Source organism: Chaetodon auriga, chromosome 4 (genome assembly GCF_051107435.1).
Source record: "Chaetodon auriga isolate fChaAug3 chromosome 4, fChaAug3.hap1, whole genome shotgun sequence".
NCBI classification, from domain to species: Eukaryota; Metazoa; Chordata; class Actinopteri; order Chaetodontiformes; family Chaetodontidae; genus Chaetodon; species Chaetodon auriga.
This window is the reverse complement of record NC_135077.1, coordinates 29557385-29577076: the sequence shown is the minus strand read 5'-3', so window position 1 is coordinate 29577076 and position 19692 is coordinate 29557385. Positions and strand designations below refer to the sequence as shown.

The 19692-nt window shown below is 40.7% G+C and overlaps 2 protein-coding genes across 8 annotated transcripts in view; one reads left to right on the top strand and one right to left on the bottom strand.

The window, feature by feature from the left end:
- Positions 1 to 1963: 1963 nt before the first annotated feature.
- On the top strand, positions 1964 to 10345 carry spcs3 (signal peptidase complex subunit 3). Its single transcript, XM_076729226.1, has 5 exons — positions 1964 to 2224; positions 4281 to 4354; positions 5147 to 5223; positions 6141 to 6256; positions 10062 to 10345. The coding sequence occupies exons 1-5, from the start codon at positions 2082 to 2084 to the stop codon at positions 10192 to 10194; spliced, it is 543 nt and encodes a 180-aa protein (XP_076585341.1). The 5' UTR covers positions 1964 to 2081; the 3' UTR covers positions 10195 to 10345.
- Positions 10346 to 12063: 1718 nt separating this feature from the next.
- The window catches only part of kdm2aa (lysine (K)-specific demethylase 2Aa), a 34456-nt gene continuing 26827 nt past the window's right edge, over positions 12064 to 19692 (bottom strand). For all 7 annotated transcript variants that reach the window (XM_076729202.1, XM_076729203.1, XM_076729199.1 and 4 more), the window contains 5 exons: positions 15248 to 15502; positions 14927 to 15090; positions 14640 to 14786; positions 13486 to 13704; positions 12064 to 12498 (listed from right to left, as the gene is read on the bottom strand). In XM_076729202.1, the coding sequence (XP_076585317.1) occupies positions 12317 to 12498; positions 13486 to 13704; positions 14640 to 14786; positions 14927 to 15090; positions 15248 to 15502 (967 nt within the window). In that variant the 3' untranslated portion in view covers positions 12064 to 12316. The remainder of the gene's footprint in view (positions 12499 to 13485; positions 13705 to 14639; positions 14787 to 14926; positions 15091 to 15247; positions 15503 to 19692) is intronic.

Below are 19692 nucleotides of genomic sequence, written 5' to 3'. Positions count from 1 at the left end.
CCCTTCTTTGTTGTGGAATCCAAAATGCACCCACACTTCAGCTTTGTAGGCCGCAGGAGCTGGTCTCACCATCTCCTTCATCAGCTAACATTAGGTGAGCTAATGCCAGCAGTGTGGGCCACCGCCTTCTTCTCTCTGCTGTTGAGTTGGTGCAGAAGAGTTCATACTGCCATCTAACGGTCGGGAGTTTAAATATAACACAAAATAACCGCTGCCATGATGTAAACTATTAATTAAATATCGATACTGTGTTGTTGAATATCGATACAGTATCGTAAAACGTCATATCGTGATACTTAAGTGTATCAATATTTTCTTACACCCCTAGTCACTTCAGTGGTTGGCCGTGATATCTTGGAACCCCAGTAGAGATGAGAAGATAGTGTCAGCCCTTTGACTTTCTTTTACACACTGTTGCACTTGCAAACGTGATCAGTAAAGCTCCGACCTCATTACTGTGTAAGAGGTTATAACTATGTATCCAGCTATATCTCTACTTTAACAATGTTAACTTCCCACGTTATCCTAAGCTCGGCATCAGTTGGAAAGGAGTGAAAGCTCATGCAGGAGAACTTTGCCTTAGCCAATGAAGAGCAGAGGGGGAGAGCAAAACTCTTCATCCTATGTCCAATGTGGACCTACTCATTTGTATTCAATAAGTATTGATTAACCCCCCGATGTGTTTGTTTCTCAGGAACAGCAACAGCAAACAAAACTCCAAAACAACTGCAAGAGAAGAAGTAGAAGTGCGCCAGGCCACTAGAGGGACTCGACCTGAGAGATGGACCGGTCTTGTGGGACCAGACCCTCTTGAAAGACATGAAGAAGAAGATGAAGAAAAGAGGAAGAAGAAAAAGAAAGTTGGCTACGTTTTGGAGAGAGGAGTGAAAAGGTACATTTTCCTTTATGTATTTTTTAAACACTTGGCCGTAATCTTTTACAATGTGAAAAAAAACACATACAGAAAAACGTACCTTTTCACTCCCATCCCTTCCATCCCCCAGGTCGAGTCCCCCTTGTGGCCTGGCGCACTTCCGTTTTGTGAAGCGAATTTGCAGCGTTTCTCTTTTGCAGTTGTTCTGGGGCTTTGTGTGTTTTTTGATATTTGCAGCATTTTTCTTTCGCATTTGTTTTTGTGGGTTTGTAAGTTTTTGCTTCTGCTTCGTTTCTGTGATTGCAGCATTTTTCTCTAGCAGCGTTTTTCTGATGCATTTGTTTTATGTGTTTGTGTGTTTTTGGTGTTGCATCATTCCTGCGTTTGCAGCGTTTTGCCGTTTGCGGTGCGTTTGCCCTTGTCGGCCACGGTACCCCCGCCCCTTCCCCTCCTGCTTAGTGCGGACACGGAAGTCAGAAGCCACCACACACTAGTTGACCAATCACATGCGGCTTGAACAGAAAAAAATAGAGCAAAAACAAAGCTCCAATTGTTCACTTCAAAGAGCCGGCTCTAAGAGCCGTTTCGTTCGCGACCGACGCATCGCTGTTAGAGGGGACTGCTGTAGCTAGTTGGCAGACAGTAAACAGACATTCAGTTTGTAGAACGGAAATAGGTCACACTGCATTGTGCAAATAACGAGTTGAATCAAGTTAACGGTGATACACACAAAAACGGAAGTACATCAATTTTGTCTTTCCCAGAGTAAAATAAACAACCACTTCAATGAGTCATATATTTCTCATTACAGGAGACTCTTTCGCAAGATGCTTGTCCAAAATCGGTAATTAATTATTCTGTTGCACATTGCTTGTCAGCTTGTTGAAAACCCTATAAAGATTCGAAACGATCCTCTGTTGGGGTGCTTGAATGTAGCCAACTAAAGTCAAATTTTTAAAAGTATATCTTCATACACCAAACCATTCCTTACACCCCTTCCTCCTTTCCAGGTTTCTTTCGATGACAAAAACCAGAGGGTATTTAAAAATGTATTTTGAAAGGCATCAACGGGAAGTACGTGTTTATTATATGAAACGTACTTCCTTTTTCTTATCCAGTTGCAAGCAAACTCGTACTTCCTTTGGTTCATTTGGTCTTGAATGACTGTTATTCTAATCATTCTTGTAGTCGTAGCTCCTATTTAAAGATGAATACGGTTCTCTCAAGAGCTAACTCTTTGTTCGCCTTCTCTCTGAGCGTTATGGCCGCCTTAACTTTCGGCTGTTTCATCACGACAGCGTTCAAAGACAGAAGAGTTCCCGTGGACATCCACGTCGCTAAAGTCATGCTGTAAGATTAATCGTCGTTCAACAGCTGTTTGCTTGAAGTGCTTTCACAATGCGCAGCTCCTCTGTACGATATTATAGCTATGCAGCATTTATTACCGATGCTTTATGACCCTTAAATTTAATGAGCATTTCAAAGACTACTGGTCGGTGCTAAGTCAGGAGTGTAGATGCGACTCGTGTATGAACCCGCGTATAAAGACGCAACTTGCAGGGCCCTCTGGTAGTAGTTGGTCAAATTTCGCAGTTTGACATTTACTGTGCTTGAAACTCTCGTGCATGCACTTGAAATTATATACATGTCAGTTTTAGCAGGTTGTATCAGCCTTATACTGTAAATATAGCCCGAAATAAGACAATCAGGAAGTGCTTGTAGAGTGAGGAACACCGTTGAAGTCTTTATTGACCATCTCGCACCTGCTAATAAATACGTGACGTACATACAAGCACAGATACAAAAATCCAGCAAATATGGAAAATTGTCAGGTTCTGAGAGTTTTAACCGAATACAAAGTAACATGCTTATTCTTGTTACTTACTTTTTAATGACACATTTCTTAGGTCAGTGTAGACATGTGAAAAATAATATAAACAAAACAACTAAATTAACCTTAAGTGTATTTGGTCAAATCATGTCGACATCTATATTAAGCATGTTCTAACAATGCTTAGCCAGAAAATCTTGCAAGTGCAATGCTAAATCCATGGCATGGAAACAGATCAGGGAACAGTTAGTGTAAAACGTGCATTTTTTTTTTTCAATGCAATTTTTCAAGCAGATTCTGTCTTTCTAAGTAAATGCTTGTAACAATAAAATTGAAGCGCAAATTCTTAACCTAAAATAACTGAATTTCATGTTAACAGTTGATCTGAATGTCTGTAAATAAGTGTGTTAACTTGATAGCTGTATGTAGACATTTAGTACTTCATTGACTCACAGGCTATGACTGAATTTCAATAAACCATCCTCTGACAAAATGTAATCACAAAATTGAGGTGAAGTTGACATGAAGTTGGATTTTTGACGGACATTCACTCCTGGTTGCGTTCTTTTTCAATAGCTTCCTTGTCATGTAACTTAATGACTCAAAATTCATATCAGATAGTGTCACTACTCTGGACAAATAAGACACAACCCATTTTAAAGTCACTTTATTTACAAATGGGACAATTCCAGTTTCCTTTTTTGGCCTTTTGCAATGCTGTCTTGTTCATTTGCACACACTGGGTGTGGAATCAGCTCTCGTAGTCATCACATAGGATTTGTTGAATTTTTATATGATTGGATTCATTCATATTTTTTTTCATTATTTTTCTATCAAACACCAAGTTGTTTACATAACTGTGTCAGATGTGTTATTATTAGCCATATCCAAGTGCACTTGTTGTGTTTACATCAGAGATCAAATTGTAACTGCAGTTTCACTATAGTTTTAAAGGCTGCACACATAGCACAATTGTGCTCATCAGAGACTGAAACAAGACAATTTTGTATTTATTTATTTACAAAACATTGTAATTTAGGCATATTGTGCTTGACTCATATAAAAACGTATATACCTGATGCCTCTGAGGTTTGGAGAGCCAGCTCTCTCCTCTCTCTTCTCATGTCAGTTTTGGACATTTCAAATTTGCCAATTTTTCTATAAAATATTTATATAAAATAAGACAGGCACTAAAATACACCGTGATGGGGTGTGTCGGATTCGTCCAGTGTAGTAATAATATCCAATATGGATTTTGAGTCATTAAGTCATTAATTACATGACATGGAAGCTATTGAAAAAAACTGCGACATGGAGTGAATATCGATCGAATATCCTGTCATAAACATCAGTTTTTTTAGTTCTTGCATATCCCATATCCTTCACCCTTAATCACATGTGTAGCTTCCAAAGGAGACACTTCTTTACATTCTCAGACAGCTTTTTGCTGTCAGTCTTCCTACTGTGTTTTAAGAAAAGCTTTAGGTTGGAAGCAGGTTTTGCCTGAAATCACTCTTTCTGTGTCCCCTGTCATTACTCTTCCTTCATCCTTCCTTTCTCCTCCCTGATTAACAGGAAGAATGTTGATGACTTCACAGGACCTAAAGAGCGCAGTGATCTGGGTTTCATCACCTTTGACCTCTCAGCTGATATCCTTTAGAATACTGCTATTCAAAATGGCATGCACTGTACTGCATAGTACTTCTAAGAAGAAGAAAGAAGTCTTATTTTAGTTTCAATTCTTTCCACAGAAGCCTCTGAGAAATAGACCTGTCTCCATGTTCGACAATAGCAGTTTGATTCCTGAGTGTAGGAGCCATTTTTGTGTTTTGTTGTAAAGAACTACAAAGCGTTGCATTTTGAGTTAAGCTGACGTCATCGACACACGTCTCATTAAGGAAAGTAGGCACAGGTGCGGTGTGCTGAAGGACGCCGAGCAGAAATAGTTTTCAACCGCTCGCGCGACATCACTCGCTCGACACTCGCATGAGTTTAATGCGTTTAATCCTTATTCTTTGTTTGACGTTCTTGAACGAGTTACTTTGCATTTTGAGCAGCACCATTTTTTGATACATGCATGTGAAGTTTATTTGTCCCATTGTTTATACGAACGCACACTTGCACACATTCACTCATACATTCATTCATTAAGTCGACCTGCTGCAAACCAACCCGCACCTTCAACCAACAATTCATCCCCTGTAAGTAACCCAAGAAAATGTTTGAAAGCGCATTAGAACGCCTCTGAGACTGTGCCTAGGTGTCCTGTTTAAAAGCCTCGAAAGTGAGTTTCTGTTCTGTTGTGTCGGTGTGTTGCCATACTGCCATACTACATCATCACTGTGTGATGAGAGACAGTGGTGAGAAAGGAGTGAACTCAGCCAGCTCTGCCTCCTGCAGGGTAAAAGTGTGTTCTCTTGTTGTTCCTCAACTCTTCCTACATTTGCAGCCAATTTTTGACTGGAACGTGAAACAGCTGTTTCTCTATCTGTCAGCTGAGTATGCCACAAAGAGCAATGTAAGTCATAGACATTACACACACACTAAGGTTAGACTGACAGACAGGCCCATTATTGGCCTTTCATTAAGAAGCGTAATTATGAGCAGATCAGGTTTGTCTACCTGTGTTTGGTTATATATAGCATGTTCACTTGAGCTTTATAAATGACATTCTGTTAAAATGATCCTTTAATTCTGAGATCTCAGAGTACTCCTTCAGTTTTTGCCACCATTACCTCTAGCGCTAGATAGTGAGATATAGAGAATGTTAAAGTAATGTTGCAAGTTTTCCACAGCTAGCTGAGCAGAGTCTGCAATACAGTACATTATTGTAACATCTGTGCATGTGCATGGCAGTCAGTTAAAAATGAAATGTTATTATTTATGTAAATTGTAAAATGAACTGGACCTAAAACTGAAACATGGAAACATGCACAAGCACTTGCATTAAAACCAATAGTTCTTAAAATATGTAAAAGAATGATCACAGAAACAGAATCAGAATCAGAATCAGAAATACTTTATTGATCCCCGAGGGGAAATTGTTTTTGTTACAGGTGCTCCTTATAATAATAGAAGAGATTAATTAGAAGAGAAATATATATACATATATATATATATATGTATATACATATATATATATGTGTGTGTGTGTGTGTGTGTGTGTGTGTGGTTGGTTATAACTGTGTGTTTATTGGACTGCATTATATTGAAATGTGTTTCTAATGTTCTTCTCCACTCATGTTTGTGAATGGGATGGCAAAACATTGGCAACACTTGTTGATAGTCAATCAAAACTGACCTTAACTGTCTTTGTGAAAGTAGAATTTATGGCTGAGTGAGCTGTGGCCACCGAGTGTAAATGTCAAAATATGTAATATGTAATAGATTAATGGATATTGTCACCGACAATATCTGTGTGTGTGTGTGTGTCAGTCTCTAAACCAGGTGGTGCTGTGGGATAAGATTGTCCTTCGAGGTGAAAACACCAAACTGAACCTCAGAGACATGAAGTCCAAATACTTCTTCTTTGATGACGGGAATGGACTCAGGTTAGACATGCATGCACACAGGCAAATACACACACACATTGCATAGCTTTCAATGTATATTTCATGGCTATCTGCCTATTGGCTATTGATATTTCTTAAAGAAATTTGACTTGACAGTGTCAAGAGTGACCCAAATCTTATTGGTTTACTCTTTTGGCACCATGAATGAAAAGTACAAAATTTTGTTTCAATTTTCTGCTATTTTTTCTTATTATAGAGAAATATCGTTCCATTTACTTCACTAAATTAGTTACTATTACTTAGTTATAGTTGCTAATCACCTTTCAGATTTTACACAACCTATCATTAGTGTATAAAATGATACGTGTAGGATTCAGTGACCCAGCAGTATACAAAAAATGAGCACCACCTCGACCGGCTACAACATAAATATACTATTTGTATGTTCTTAGCTACAATAATCTGATAATATGATACACATACACATATCTTTATATATATATATATACACACACACACACACACACATAGCCTGTTCAGTGGAAGATTGCTCCTTCCCAAGTGCAGGATGAACAGACTGAAACACTCTTTTGTCCCTCATGCCATCAGACTGTACAACTCCTCACTCGGGTGAGGAGGTAACATGGGACAGAGGGTGGGAAGGGAAGGAGCACTGGGACGCTTTTTTTCTGACACTTTTTCTGTGCAATAACTAAACTAAAAGTGTGCAATATTCCATAACAACATAATTTGGCTGTGCAATAATCTTACCGGTCTACTACAGTTTACTTCATCATTGCATACATTGTTTAGCACATATTTTTCTCATATTTTTATTTTATTTTTATTGTATTTTATTACCTTTTTACCTGTATCACTTTGAGCTGCTGGAACTCCAATTTCCCCAAGGGGTCCTCCCAAAGGGATCAAAAAAAGTTCAATCTAATCTAATCTAATCTAATCTAATCTATATATATATAGCCCTCCATAAATTGTCCTCAAATCAAGTAGCAACTCTGAGGGATTCCATGCATGTCTAAATCATTTGGATAACAGTATTCCAGGTTTTAGTGTTAGCTTGCAACTGAACTAGGAGAGTATCCCATCATGGAATTGCATTCAAACAGAGTAGCCATCACATAACTGAGGGTTAGACCAATGAATCAGACTGGTAGTTTAACAGGTTGTTATGAAGTGTGTCTAAAGCTGACACAGACACCTGAACACGGGACAAAATGAAAACAAGGCATCCTCACATATATGGTCTGCATTAATAAAACTGCAGTGTTTGTGCAAAACATGACACTGGTGTTTTTCAAAGAGAGCATTTTCAGTGACCTCAAGGACCAAATGACCAAATACCAGAACAGAGTTCAAGTGTCTGATGATGTTCGAAAGACTGCTACAGACGCAAATTTTAAATTTAAGTAGGTAAATATTCTTCGCAATAGGAGGCTTTGGGTGGCCCTAAAAGCAATAGCAGTACTCCTGAATAGGGACGTTTCTCCACCATGGCAATTGATTTGGGGAGATCTCACAGTCAATGTCAGTGAATTAATGATTTAAACTCTTTATCATTTCAAAAATCACCATCGTTGTCTCTCTTCCCACTGTAAAAATTGTGCCATTCCCATATTGGAATGCACGTGGATAGTGTAAATTTTTTTGTATAGCTCTGTAGCTTCTTCTAGATAAAACAGACAAAACAAAGCAGGGTGAGGATGACTTGTGCCCTGATGTTTGATAAAGAGGAAATCTTTTAACTGACTGGATAATCCAAATTCCTGTGTAATATTGTCCTAGGATGGTTTAGGCTGGCTCGAAATCTGACAATACAATCGAGACTATTCCATTATGACAAAAATCATAATTTCGAAATTTGCTCAGTCATTATGTAGACTTAAGACTACCAAATTTAAATAGCTAATCCAGGAATTGTTGGACTGACAGGAGACAGATAAAAAAACGAAGGGCAAAACAAAGCATCTGTGGCTGACATATCCTAGTATGGGTCAGACGAGAGACGAAAAAACCCCTCATGCTTTGACCATGAGACTTCAGCAACTGGCACTTATCACATGCTCTCATGCCACAAGTCCATTTTCTCATGCAGTGAAAAATACATTTATAACTGATAAAGGCACAAAAAGAGGACAATGCCCTGCTGGCACCAGCATCCCGCCCTCTCCTTTGCACTATGCGCTGGCAGGCAGGAGTGACAGTTGAGTCACTAGGGTTATAGAATGGGGACACTCTGTTGCTCTCAAACTTTATTGCAGTTCCCAATAATAGTTTATTATTGGGACAGTATTCCTATGCAAAATCATGAATGTAATTGAGAAATTTCCCCAGATACCCTGGTTAGGTTTGGTCTCCCAATGTAAGCTATGATGTCTAGAGATTGGCAAGTATGCTGATCAAGCATATTTATTCATCATTGACCATGATTACTAACTTGAAATTATTATGACCCGACCCCTGCAGTGGGTAGTGTCAAAGAATGCCTACTCATACAATGCACCAACTTCACCGATATTTGATCTCGCTCCAAACTAAATTTGCTCATTGTCACTCCTGCCTGTCTGGTGCAGAGAGAGAGAGGCTGCTGCCAGAGGAGCTGCTGACTCCTGCAGTTGATAGCCTACTTTTCACATACTCACACGCCACACATCCATTCTCTCACAAGGTGAAAAACTAATTTATAAATAATGAAAAATTTGAATTAATAAAAAAAAAAAAACACGGGACAGCACACAGACTGTCTAAAATGTGAACAGCCTTCTTGGCAGGGGTCTGAGAGCATTTTCTGCTTAAGTGTAGTTATCAAGTTAGCAGCGGAAGCGCAACAGCGTGGCTGGAACACCAGAGTCCGCCCAGTTGAAGTGGGATGCGGAGGGTTTGTGGCATCATCTACTACTAGACTTCTGAGGGAACTCGGATGTCACAGTCAGGCTCTCCGGAAGACAATCAGAGCACTCAAGCATAATGACCTAGACTGGGCCCAAAAAATGTCAGCATAAACAACGGGACATCAAAGCAACCTACCATGTAAAGCAGGGGCTGGAAGAGCATCTATATAAGAACTCCTGTCAGCCTCTCAGCGACAGGTTGAACTTTAGTGCAATTGAGCACAGACACATGCTGAGGTCTGATCAGCTTGCAGTAGGCCACCTTGAGGAGGGTGTATAGTGATGAAAGGCCGAAATGAAACAGTGATCATGACTGAAGATGTGCCCCATGCCCCGTTAGTCTGGAGAGCCCCATCTGTTGATTTGTTGTTGCCTACCATTCCTAATAACTCCTGTGTAAGTGCTCACCTATTGGCACAATAGGACAATTAACACCCCATCCTGTGTATTTCTGATTCATTGTGGATTTTCCATTTTTTGAGTCAATTTTTTGGGAAATTGTACAGTAATAGGCTAATTAGTCCTCGATTTTTAAAACAATTTGAATGTCCAGCCCCCGCACTTCTGCTTAATTAAAATCTGCTACCTGAGTACCCCTGTCTACACCTTCAAGGTTAATTTATTTGCCATTCTACAACACAGCATTGCACAACGAAATACAAGTTCATTTATGCTACATATGGAAAACGCAGACTTAACTCAGCCCAAGCTGAGTGAAAGTGGATAACAATACTAAAACATCATCAGTTATTTTCTCAGACAGAAAGCTCATCCAGACACACAACACATTATACCGCTGTTTACACAGGCTTCTTACACAGGAGTCAACCTCCCCGTGACATGTTAAGTGAACTTCAAGAGCAAGATTTGCAATGTCCAGCTTGTGAACATCATTATAAACTCTCTGCTAACTGTCGTGTCTGTCTTCTCTGCAGGGCTAATAAGAACATCACTCTGACATTGTCATGGAATGTTGTTCCCAACGCTGGAATCCTGCCTCTAGTGGCTGGAAGTGGACACGTCAGCCTCCCCTTTCCAGATACATATGAGACTACCAAGAGCTACTAGACAGACAGAAACATTATGTCAGTTTCAGCATATACCAGACTGATGAAACAAGAAGAGCACAGGTGCAAATGGATGACTCAAACACTTTGCACTTGTGTTACTTCATAGATGTAAAAGAATTTTTGGTTTCTAATAAAAGTTGAGATTGGAACGTGTCTTTTTAAGGATTTTTGAACAACATCAGCAAAGCTGTTGATAGAGAAAGGGTAAGTTCACACAAATCACAAAAAAACACATTCTCACTTACCTTATATGCAGACATTGTTGGTATTCAATCCCACAGTGGAGACAAGGCTCATACAGTGTTAAGGTTGGAACCCTGATAATTCCAGAATCTGCACATATTGTCTTATGTTTCAGAGGTCTAAATTAATATAGGTTTAATAATGATGTTGACACTGACACAGATGGATCTTGCCCAGTCCAATTAAGGATTGGGCATTTTCATTGGTGCAGGGGTCTGCTGAATTAACACTATCAGAGTGAATGAATTTCTGTATGTACATGGTGTATATTTTTTGGATGACTGGCTGTCCTTCACTGCGTCGTTGTGACAACCCACTCCTACAGATTTCATGCTCGACAGCAGCTGGAAGACATGTCTGAGGTGGTGCAGTTTCTGATTCAGGGTCCTGTCTAGACTACTGCAACTTGCTCCTGGCAGGTGTGCCTGCATGTGCTATCCAACCTCTGCAGCTCATCCAGAATGTAGCAGCCTAAACTCTCATGGACAGTTCTTCTGCACTCTGCACTGCCTACCAGTGGCTGCTAAAATGGTGGAACAAGCTCCCTGTTGACATCAGGCCAGCAGCTGCACAAATTCCATCCCAGTCTGAAAACAAACATTTGTGAAGATTCTCAGTCATCCAGATCATCAAATCTACTTAACCTGTTCAGATGCACCTTGGACTGTATTAAAAAGAAAAAAAAACTTCTTGAAACAGTTCAGCATATTTGGTGAAGGTGATGTACTTACATGACTGTTGCAATGGCTGAATGCACATATTGTAAATCGCTTTTCAAAAATGTTATGATCACCAGCCATGCCACTGATATGGAAAATCTCCTGGTCATGAAAAATGGAAGTGTCCTGCCACAGATGTGACCTGACATACACGTGAGAAAGTGTGAGAAACTGCAATAAAGCGTGAAATCAGCTGAAGTAGAGCATGTATTAGAAACAGACAGGAACTGTAATGGCACACCCTTGGTTCCTTGTCACAGAAGATGCAGGTACAGGCTAATGGTATGCAATGTTGAAACCACAGTCCACCATCCTGAAATCACAGTTTTAAGTTATCTAAAAAAGTCAGGTTTAAGATAGACACAGGTGCTAAGGTTAGTTGTTCCATCTCACACTACTGCAGAGAAAGCAGCCCCACAGTGTATCATACTTCATAGGTTTGTATGTAGTAAACATAATAATAATAAATCACATTTTAACACCCCTGGAAAAAAAAAACAAGTGTACAAGTAAAAAACTGGGGAATCTGAATTTGAAACACAGAATACCACAGAAACACTTGCTGTTTTCACAATTTCCCATATCTTTACGTACAAGCAGTGCTCCTCCCCGGTTATAGTAAATGGTGTTTTCACATTTAACCAATTAACATTATGTACATACTAGCAATGAAAAGATAAGAGAATGTGAACCTTTGAGAAGTCACAAAATCTTTAGAGATAATGTGCATCAAGACTTTTTAAAGAAATATTCAGACATTTTGGGAGAAAAGCTTGTTGAGAGGATTGAGTTGGTCAATTTGAATGTTGAATTTTAAATATTTAGCCAGCTTAGCACAAAAACTAGAAGTAAGGGGAAAGCGTTAGCCTAGCTCCATCAACAGTGGAAAAAAATACAACTTCCCACAAATCCTAAGAGGTCTTTATTCACATGTTGAAACTGAAGACAATGATATTTTAGGAGCTCTGGAGTGGTTTCCTTTGGGTTCTAAAGGACAGCCAGTTTGGTTTAGTGTTTCTAGCAGGACTAACTCCAGGTTCGGTGTTTTTCATGTTGTGAAGGGAAAGACAGACAAAACATTGAGCATATAAAAAAATAAATCTGACAAAGCATTTATTTTTCCCCCTTGCAGCTGTGTGTTGTAACAAGACAAGTTTGTTAGTCTATGCGCTGGATGAGCTTCTCCTCCATCATACAGTAGAGGGCGACGTGGGACAGGTCAGAGATGAAGGCGTCACAGGCTCGTCTACTGATGCTCTTACATCCTCTGAGGTCCAGCAGAGTCAAAGACGAGAGACGTTTCAGGTAGGACAGACAGCCATCTGTCAGCTCACTACAACCTAGACATACAGACAGACAGACGCAGAGATCAGGAACCGCTGTCATCCTAAATAAAACTTTGCTGTTGTGTTGTTTGTCTGTGCTCTACCAGATGGTTTATGAGGTAAAAGAAGCATGACTCTCAACCCCACCGTAAAACAGTGAGTAGAGTAAGTGAGTGTGGAGTTCCAACAAATCAAATAGAGCAATTGGTTTTCTCTGAAGCAGATTGCTCACTCACATCAATTTCAGGATTTGCATTCTCCCAGTTTATCTTTAGTTCATTTTAGATAGACTAACTGGACACCCCAGCATGTGCAACTCCAGAACTGTGTGTCAGACACAGTGGGGAGCAGTACTGGCTATAATAACTACCAACAATGAAAGTCACCGTGAGGACTGAGTACTGTGACATGTTCTTAAAAATCCATGCTTTAGTCTGGATGTGTTTTTCAGCAGTTTAATAGAAAAGCAAAAAACAAGGATGCAATTTGAACTTTATACAACTAAACATGCCACCATATTTATGAAGAGGTAAGTAATGTCAAACGAAAAAAGCAAGAGTAGCAAACAAATAATAAACAATATAAATACACATTCATGGCTCCTACACTGGGTCTCCAGAGGGGATTGTCCTGTCATCTTTTCTCTTCACGCTGTGCACTGATGACTTCAGGTATGACACAGTGACCTGGCACCTACAGAAGTTATCAAATGACTCTGCAGTTGTTGGATGCATCTGGGGGGACAATGTGTCCAGTACCAGAAGGTAGTAGACAGTTTATTATTATTATTATTGGTATTACGGCTATGTCATCTGTATAGTAGTTTGTGACTTTTGTATTTTTTTTAATCTGTTTTTTTTTTTTTTTTTACTCTTAAGTATTGCATCCTTCTTTCAAAGTGTATGTTGAGCAACTTGTACTGCAACAAAGCAGTTTTCCTGCAGGGATCAATAAGGACTTTCTGAATCTGAAGTGAGAGCATGACTATACTCAAATACCAACCTGCCAATGTGAGTTCAGTAAGGTTGTTGCGGGTGTGAGTCCCTGCCGTTGCCAGCAGGGCAATGGATGAGTCTGTTATGTCTTTGCAGTGAGCCAGGTCCAGCTTCTCGAGCTGGGGCAGGTGGCGCTGCAGCAGCCTCAGTGTGGAGTCATTAATGTCCAGACCAGACAGACGCAGCGTCACCATGTTTCTCAGTCTGCTGCGAGATGACTCTGAACCTACAGAGACAGACAGATAGAAGAAAAGGTCACCTGTGTTAGAAAGGTCAATATGGAGATTACAGGTGTGATTTTAGTGAAGTTTTCCTTTTATTCCCTTTAAAGGCAGAGCTGTCCATGTCATGATGGGCTGACAGTTTTCCTCAGGAAACTTGTTGGACAGTGACATTGGACGTTGAGGAGCCTTCTGTCATCATGTTTTCTGCATGTATTAGTGCCTAATTTGTCATAGCAATGATCCATATAATAACCACCTGCAGTTAAATGCCATGGTGCCATGGATAAAATTAAGGTATTATTTAATGTGCAGTCCAGCTTTCTCATGTTGTATTCTTAATTTCTTTACTATTTCATACTATATTATTTTACTTGCAAAAATAGTTGCTAACATGAATATTTGCCTCTTTAATCTTCATATATACACATAATCAGCATCTTGCAACGATCCATAAATAAATTAGTTGTAAATTGTTTGTTAACATGACTGTCTAATGTAACCATATCATGTCAATCATTAATCTTTATTCTGCACGCTGGCATTTATGCCATGATCAAAATAAATTTTTTTCCTGTGTGATCACATCAGGTGGTTGAAAAACAAAAAATGAAAGTGGAAAGACAAGCAAAATGTGAATAAAAGCATTTTGTGTGATTTAAGGTAGGTTTATATGGATGTGCCTTCACCAAGTAGACTGGCCAAAATACACCGATGATTGCCACGTTACAGAGCCACTGACTCCTAGCACCAGAATGGCAGTACATCACTGGAGTGGCGTCATCATACCTCATCCCCACACTGTGGCACATGACAAACCACGAAGACATGAAACTGGAAATAACCTCAGCCAGGAAATTAACACTTCGCTGACACAAAAAGAGAGCCCCACATATACAGTCACTGAGCTTTGTTTCTGCTCATTTCTGCTGTGACTAACCAGGCGGGCTGATGATCTCTTTAATCTGGGCATCTTTAATGCCTTCACACCAGCGTAGATCCAACAGCCGCAGGTAGGGCAAAGTGGGAGAGACCAGTGCTGACAGACAGGACCAGGACAGACCAGTCACCCTCAACTCCCTCAGACCTGGAGACATAGACAGTGAAACAGAACAGAGAGAGGAGGTGTAATGAGACAGGGGGGATTTGTGGGGGATGTGTGTGTGTGCGCGCGTGTGTGTGTGTGTGTGTGTGTGTGTGTGTGTGTGTGTGTGTGAATGTTTGTACCTGGGAGTCTGGTGAGCAGACAGTTGAGTTGTCTCTTGGCCAGGAGGGTCCAGGACAGGTCCAGAGAGGCAGGCTGACGTTTGATGATGCCTGCCAGGGCCTGGTTAGTGAGTGGGCTGCATCGACTCACGTCCACGTGGCCCCACAAACGCTTGTCACAGCTCCTGCACAGGACAGTGACAAAGGATTAGCCGCGTCAGAGCTCTGTTTATTGTTCACAAAAAGAAAAACAAAACAAAACCAATGTCAACTCAAAGACTTAAACACATACTGTAGGTTGAGGAGTGTTTTATTTGTAGAAAAAAAAAGTATGTGGCTTACCACTTGTACCAGGCCTTACAGACAGTCATGCAGGCCAGCAGCTCAGCTCTGTTCAGGTATCTGAACACAGACACCCAAACCTCCTTCTCCCCTCCTCTCTCATTACCCACATCTTTAAAGGATGGCAGAGACAGCAGGGATGGAGGAGACAGCGAGGAGGGTGCAACAGGAGTGACAGCCTCCTCCTCCTCCTCTGAAGAGGACACAGAGCCATCTCTAGTACCTTTGCTGCCATGGCTACCTCGCAGACGTGGCCTACAAGATGTGGTGTTTAGGTTAATGATGTCACATGCATACATAAGAAACTCATATTTGGATAAATTATTAGTCAACTGTCAAAAATAGTTCACTAACAGTGCACGTTGGTTCAAGATGTTCAGTACAGTTTCAGTTAACTATTCAGTTAAAATCAAAGTCTATTATAGCCCAATATCACAAAGCGTGCCTTAACGGACTGTACATATAATAAAAACAGCAATAAGCAGCATCAGCAAAACACAAAAAATTAAACCACTGAGATAAACTATACACAAAGCATTACAAATGGAATATTTGACATGATACATACCCTCAAAATAGTAATAAGCAGCATTAGCAAAACATATATGCAGGTGCATCTCAAAAAATACTTCAATATTTTTTTTGTCAGTCATTTCAGAAAGTCAAAACTGTATAGATTTTAGACTCATTACATGTAAACTACACTGAACATAAATATAAACGCAACACTTTTGTTTTGGCTCCCATTTTTCATGAGCTCAACTCAAAGATCTAAAACATTTTCTATATACACAAAAGACCATTTCTCAAATATTATTCACAAATCTGTCTAAATCTGTGTTAGTGAGCACTTCACCTTTGCGGAGATAATCCATCCCACCTCACAGGTGTGGCATATCAAGATGCTGACTAGACAGCATGAATATTGCACAGGTGTGCCTTAGGCTGGCCACAATAAAAAGCCACTCTGAAATGTGCAGTTTTGCTTTATTGGGGGGTTTGGGGGGTCAGAAAACCAGTCAGTATCTGGTGTGACCACCATTTGCTTCACACAGTGCAACACATCCCCTTCACAGGTTGCTGATTGTGGCCTGTGGAATGTTGGTCCACTCCTCTTCAATGGCTGTGCGAAGTTGCTGGATATTGGCAGGACCTGGAACACGCTGTCGTATACGCCGATCCACAGCATTCCAAACATGTTCAATGGGTGACATGTCTGGTGACTATGCTGGCCATACAAGAACTGGGATGTTTTCAACTTCCAGGAATTGCGTACAGATCCTTGCAACATGGGGCCGTGCATTAGCATGCTGCAACATGAGGTGATGGTCGTGGATGAATGGCACAACAATGAACCTCAGGATCTCGTCACGGTATCTCTGTGCATTCAATATGCCATCAATAAAATGCACCTGTGTTTGTTGTCCATAACATACACCTGCCCACACCATAACCCCACCGCCACCATGGGCCACTCGATCCACAACATTGACATCAGCAAACCGCTCACCCACACGACGCCACCCACGCTGTCTGCCATCTGCCCTGAACAATGAAAACCAGGATTCATCCGTGAAGAGAACACCTCTCCAATGTGCCAGACGCCAGCGAATGTGAGCATTTGCCCATTCAAGTCGGTTACGACGACGAACTTCAGTCAGGTCGAGACCCCAATGAGGACAACGAGCATGCAGATGAGCTTCCCTGAGACGGTTTCTGACAGTTTGTGCAGAAATTCTTTGGTTATACAAACTGATTGCTGCAGCAGCTGTCTGCGTGGCTGGTCTCAGACAATCTTGGAGGTAAACATGGTGGATGTGGAGGTCCTGGGCTGGTGTGGTTACACATGGTCTGCGGTTGTGAGGCCGGTTGGATGTACTGCTAAATCTTCTGAAACTCCTTTGGAGATGGCTTATGGTAGAGAAATGAACATTCAATTCACAGGCAACAGCTCTGGCGGACATTCCTGCAGTCAGCATGCCAATTGCACGCTCCCTCAAAACTTGCAACATCTGTGGCATTGTGCTGTGTGATAAAACTGAACATTTCAGAGTGGCCTTTTATTGTGGCCAGCCTAAGGCACACCTGTGCAATAATTATACTGTCTAATCAGTATCTTGATAGGCCACACCTGTGAGGTGGGATGGATAATCTTGGCAAAGGAGAAGTGCTCACTAACACAGATTTAAACAGATTTGTGAACAATATTTGAGAGAAATGGTCTTTTGTGTATATACAAAATGTTTTATATCTTTGAGTTCAGCTCATGAAAAATGGGAGCAAAAACAAAAGTGTTGCCTTTCTATTTATGTTCAGTGTAAAATGTTTCAAGCATTTGTTGATTTTAATTTTGATAATTATGGCCTACTGCTCAAAAAAATAGAAAAACATACACCGAAATATTAGAATATTCCATTTCAAGTTTGAGTAAATCACTATTTCTGCAGTATAGATACTCTGAATCTCTCAGTCAGGTTCAGTACACACTACAGCAATCATGGTGAAGACTGCTGACTTGACAGTCATTCACTGACTCAACTTTGTAAAAGTTGTAGTTTGTTTGTTGATTTAGGTTAGTGTTTTACAGTACTCAAGGCTAGATGAGACAAATGGACGCTTGATCAGTCTAGTCTCAGTCAGGTGTACGTGTGCCAGCGTTCTGTCTATGGGTCAGAAGCTCTGGCAAGAACTGACATTTTTGAGCAGTTTTAACACACCTTTTTAAACAGCAGTTCCAGTTCCTGGTTGTTTTAATCCATGTACAAAGCGCACAAAAAACTACATCTATCGAAGGGTCAGGTCTTAAGCGTTAAGTCCGCTGGTCAGACATGTCACAATTAGATTTTGTTGCAAGCAAAACCCCGGCTTGCATTTGAGTTAAGCTGACGTCATCGACGCACCTCTCATTAAGGAAAGTAGGCACAGGTGCGGGGTGCTGAAGGATGCCAAGCAGAAATAGTTTTCAACTGCTCGCTCGACACATATGAGTTTAATGCATTTAATCCTCATTCTTTGTTTGACCTTTTTTGAACAAGTTACTTTGCATTTTTGAGCAGTGCCATTTTTGATACATGACGAACGCACACATTCACTCATACATTCATTCATTCAATTGACCTGCTGCAAACCAACCCGGACCTTCAACCAACAATTCATCTCCCGTAAGTAACCCAAGAAAATGTTTGAAAGTGCATTAGAGCGCGTCTGAGACTGTGCTAGGCGTCCCGTTTAAAAGCCACAAAACCGGAGGTTGACTGGCCTCAGCCGTTTCTCTCTTCCAAGTGACCACCACCTGACCCTAATGAAGCAATGGATAAAGGAGCTATTTCGAGCTGTTTTTGTGGCAACTACACTGGGTGATTTTGATGAAGCCATAAGATATTTTCCAGCCGTGTTTGTGTCAACTAAAGGGGTTTACCAACACACTCGTGAATTTGACAGGGTGGCTAATGTTAGTGGTGTTTTACTTGCCAAAACGAAAACCCAAGACAAAAAAAAAACAAGAACCCCCACTAGGCCAAGGGCAAGAAGAAAATACTGTCAACCCCACACCTGATATGCCAGACACCATTCTGACTGGGGACTCCATAACCCAGCATGTAAGAATGGACTGAAAATCCAACTGTAATACATCTGTCAGGGAGCTAACAGAGCTGTTGCCAGTAATCTTCTCTGCATATCCAAGTAATATGAAGATTATTATCCATGCTTCATCTTTTGACATTCTCAGAAGGAAAACTGGCTCTGAGGCCCTGAAAAAAGACTTTTGCCTGCTACTAGAGAAAGTGAGTGGCAGTCACAGCATGTATTAATTCCAGTCCCCATTCCTACCTTGAGGGAAGGAATCAAACAGCTGTTGTAAAGCCCTTACAAAATAAAGCCAACGTAGATGGTAACACACTAACCAACTATAGGCCGGTAGGTCACACTCAGTCCAGAGAGCAAATGGCTAAAAAGAACCCATAACCTGTTGCTATACAGAAGTTTTGCAACCACTGATGGAGGTGAAAAACACGACTGAAACATCTATTCAGTATTAGTTGGCTGACACAGGGAAAAGGCAAGATAGAACACGTGCTTGCCCAGACTCCATGCACTATAACTGTGTGAACCAAAAGGTGAACTTCAATCAGCATTTATGAATCTGTTAATGGAGTCACCTAGACCCAAAATTTGGGTTTTCAGTGCCCCTCTACACATACAGTTTGGGTGGGAGCTGTTGATTTGCAATGACCGCGCTAGCCGTGTTAGCCGTATTAGCACTGCAGGAGGAGGTGGCTTCATGGTCAGACAGTGATGTAGAAAAAGAGGTGTTAGCTGTACCAGCAGCTCTATCGGTTCAATGACTGGAGTTGTCGTAGGGTTCAATAGTACACATGGTTATTGGAGATGATTTTTGGGGACGATTGCCAATTGGAGAATTATTTGGAGTTGGAGAAGCTGGT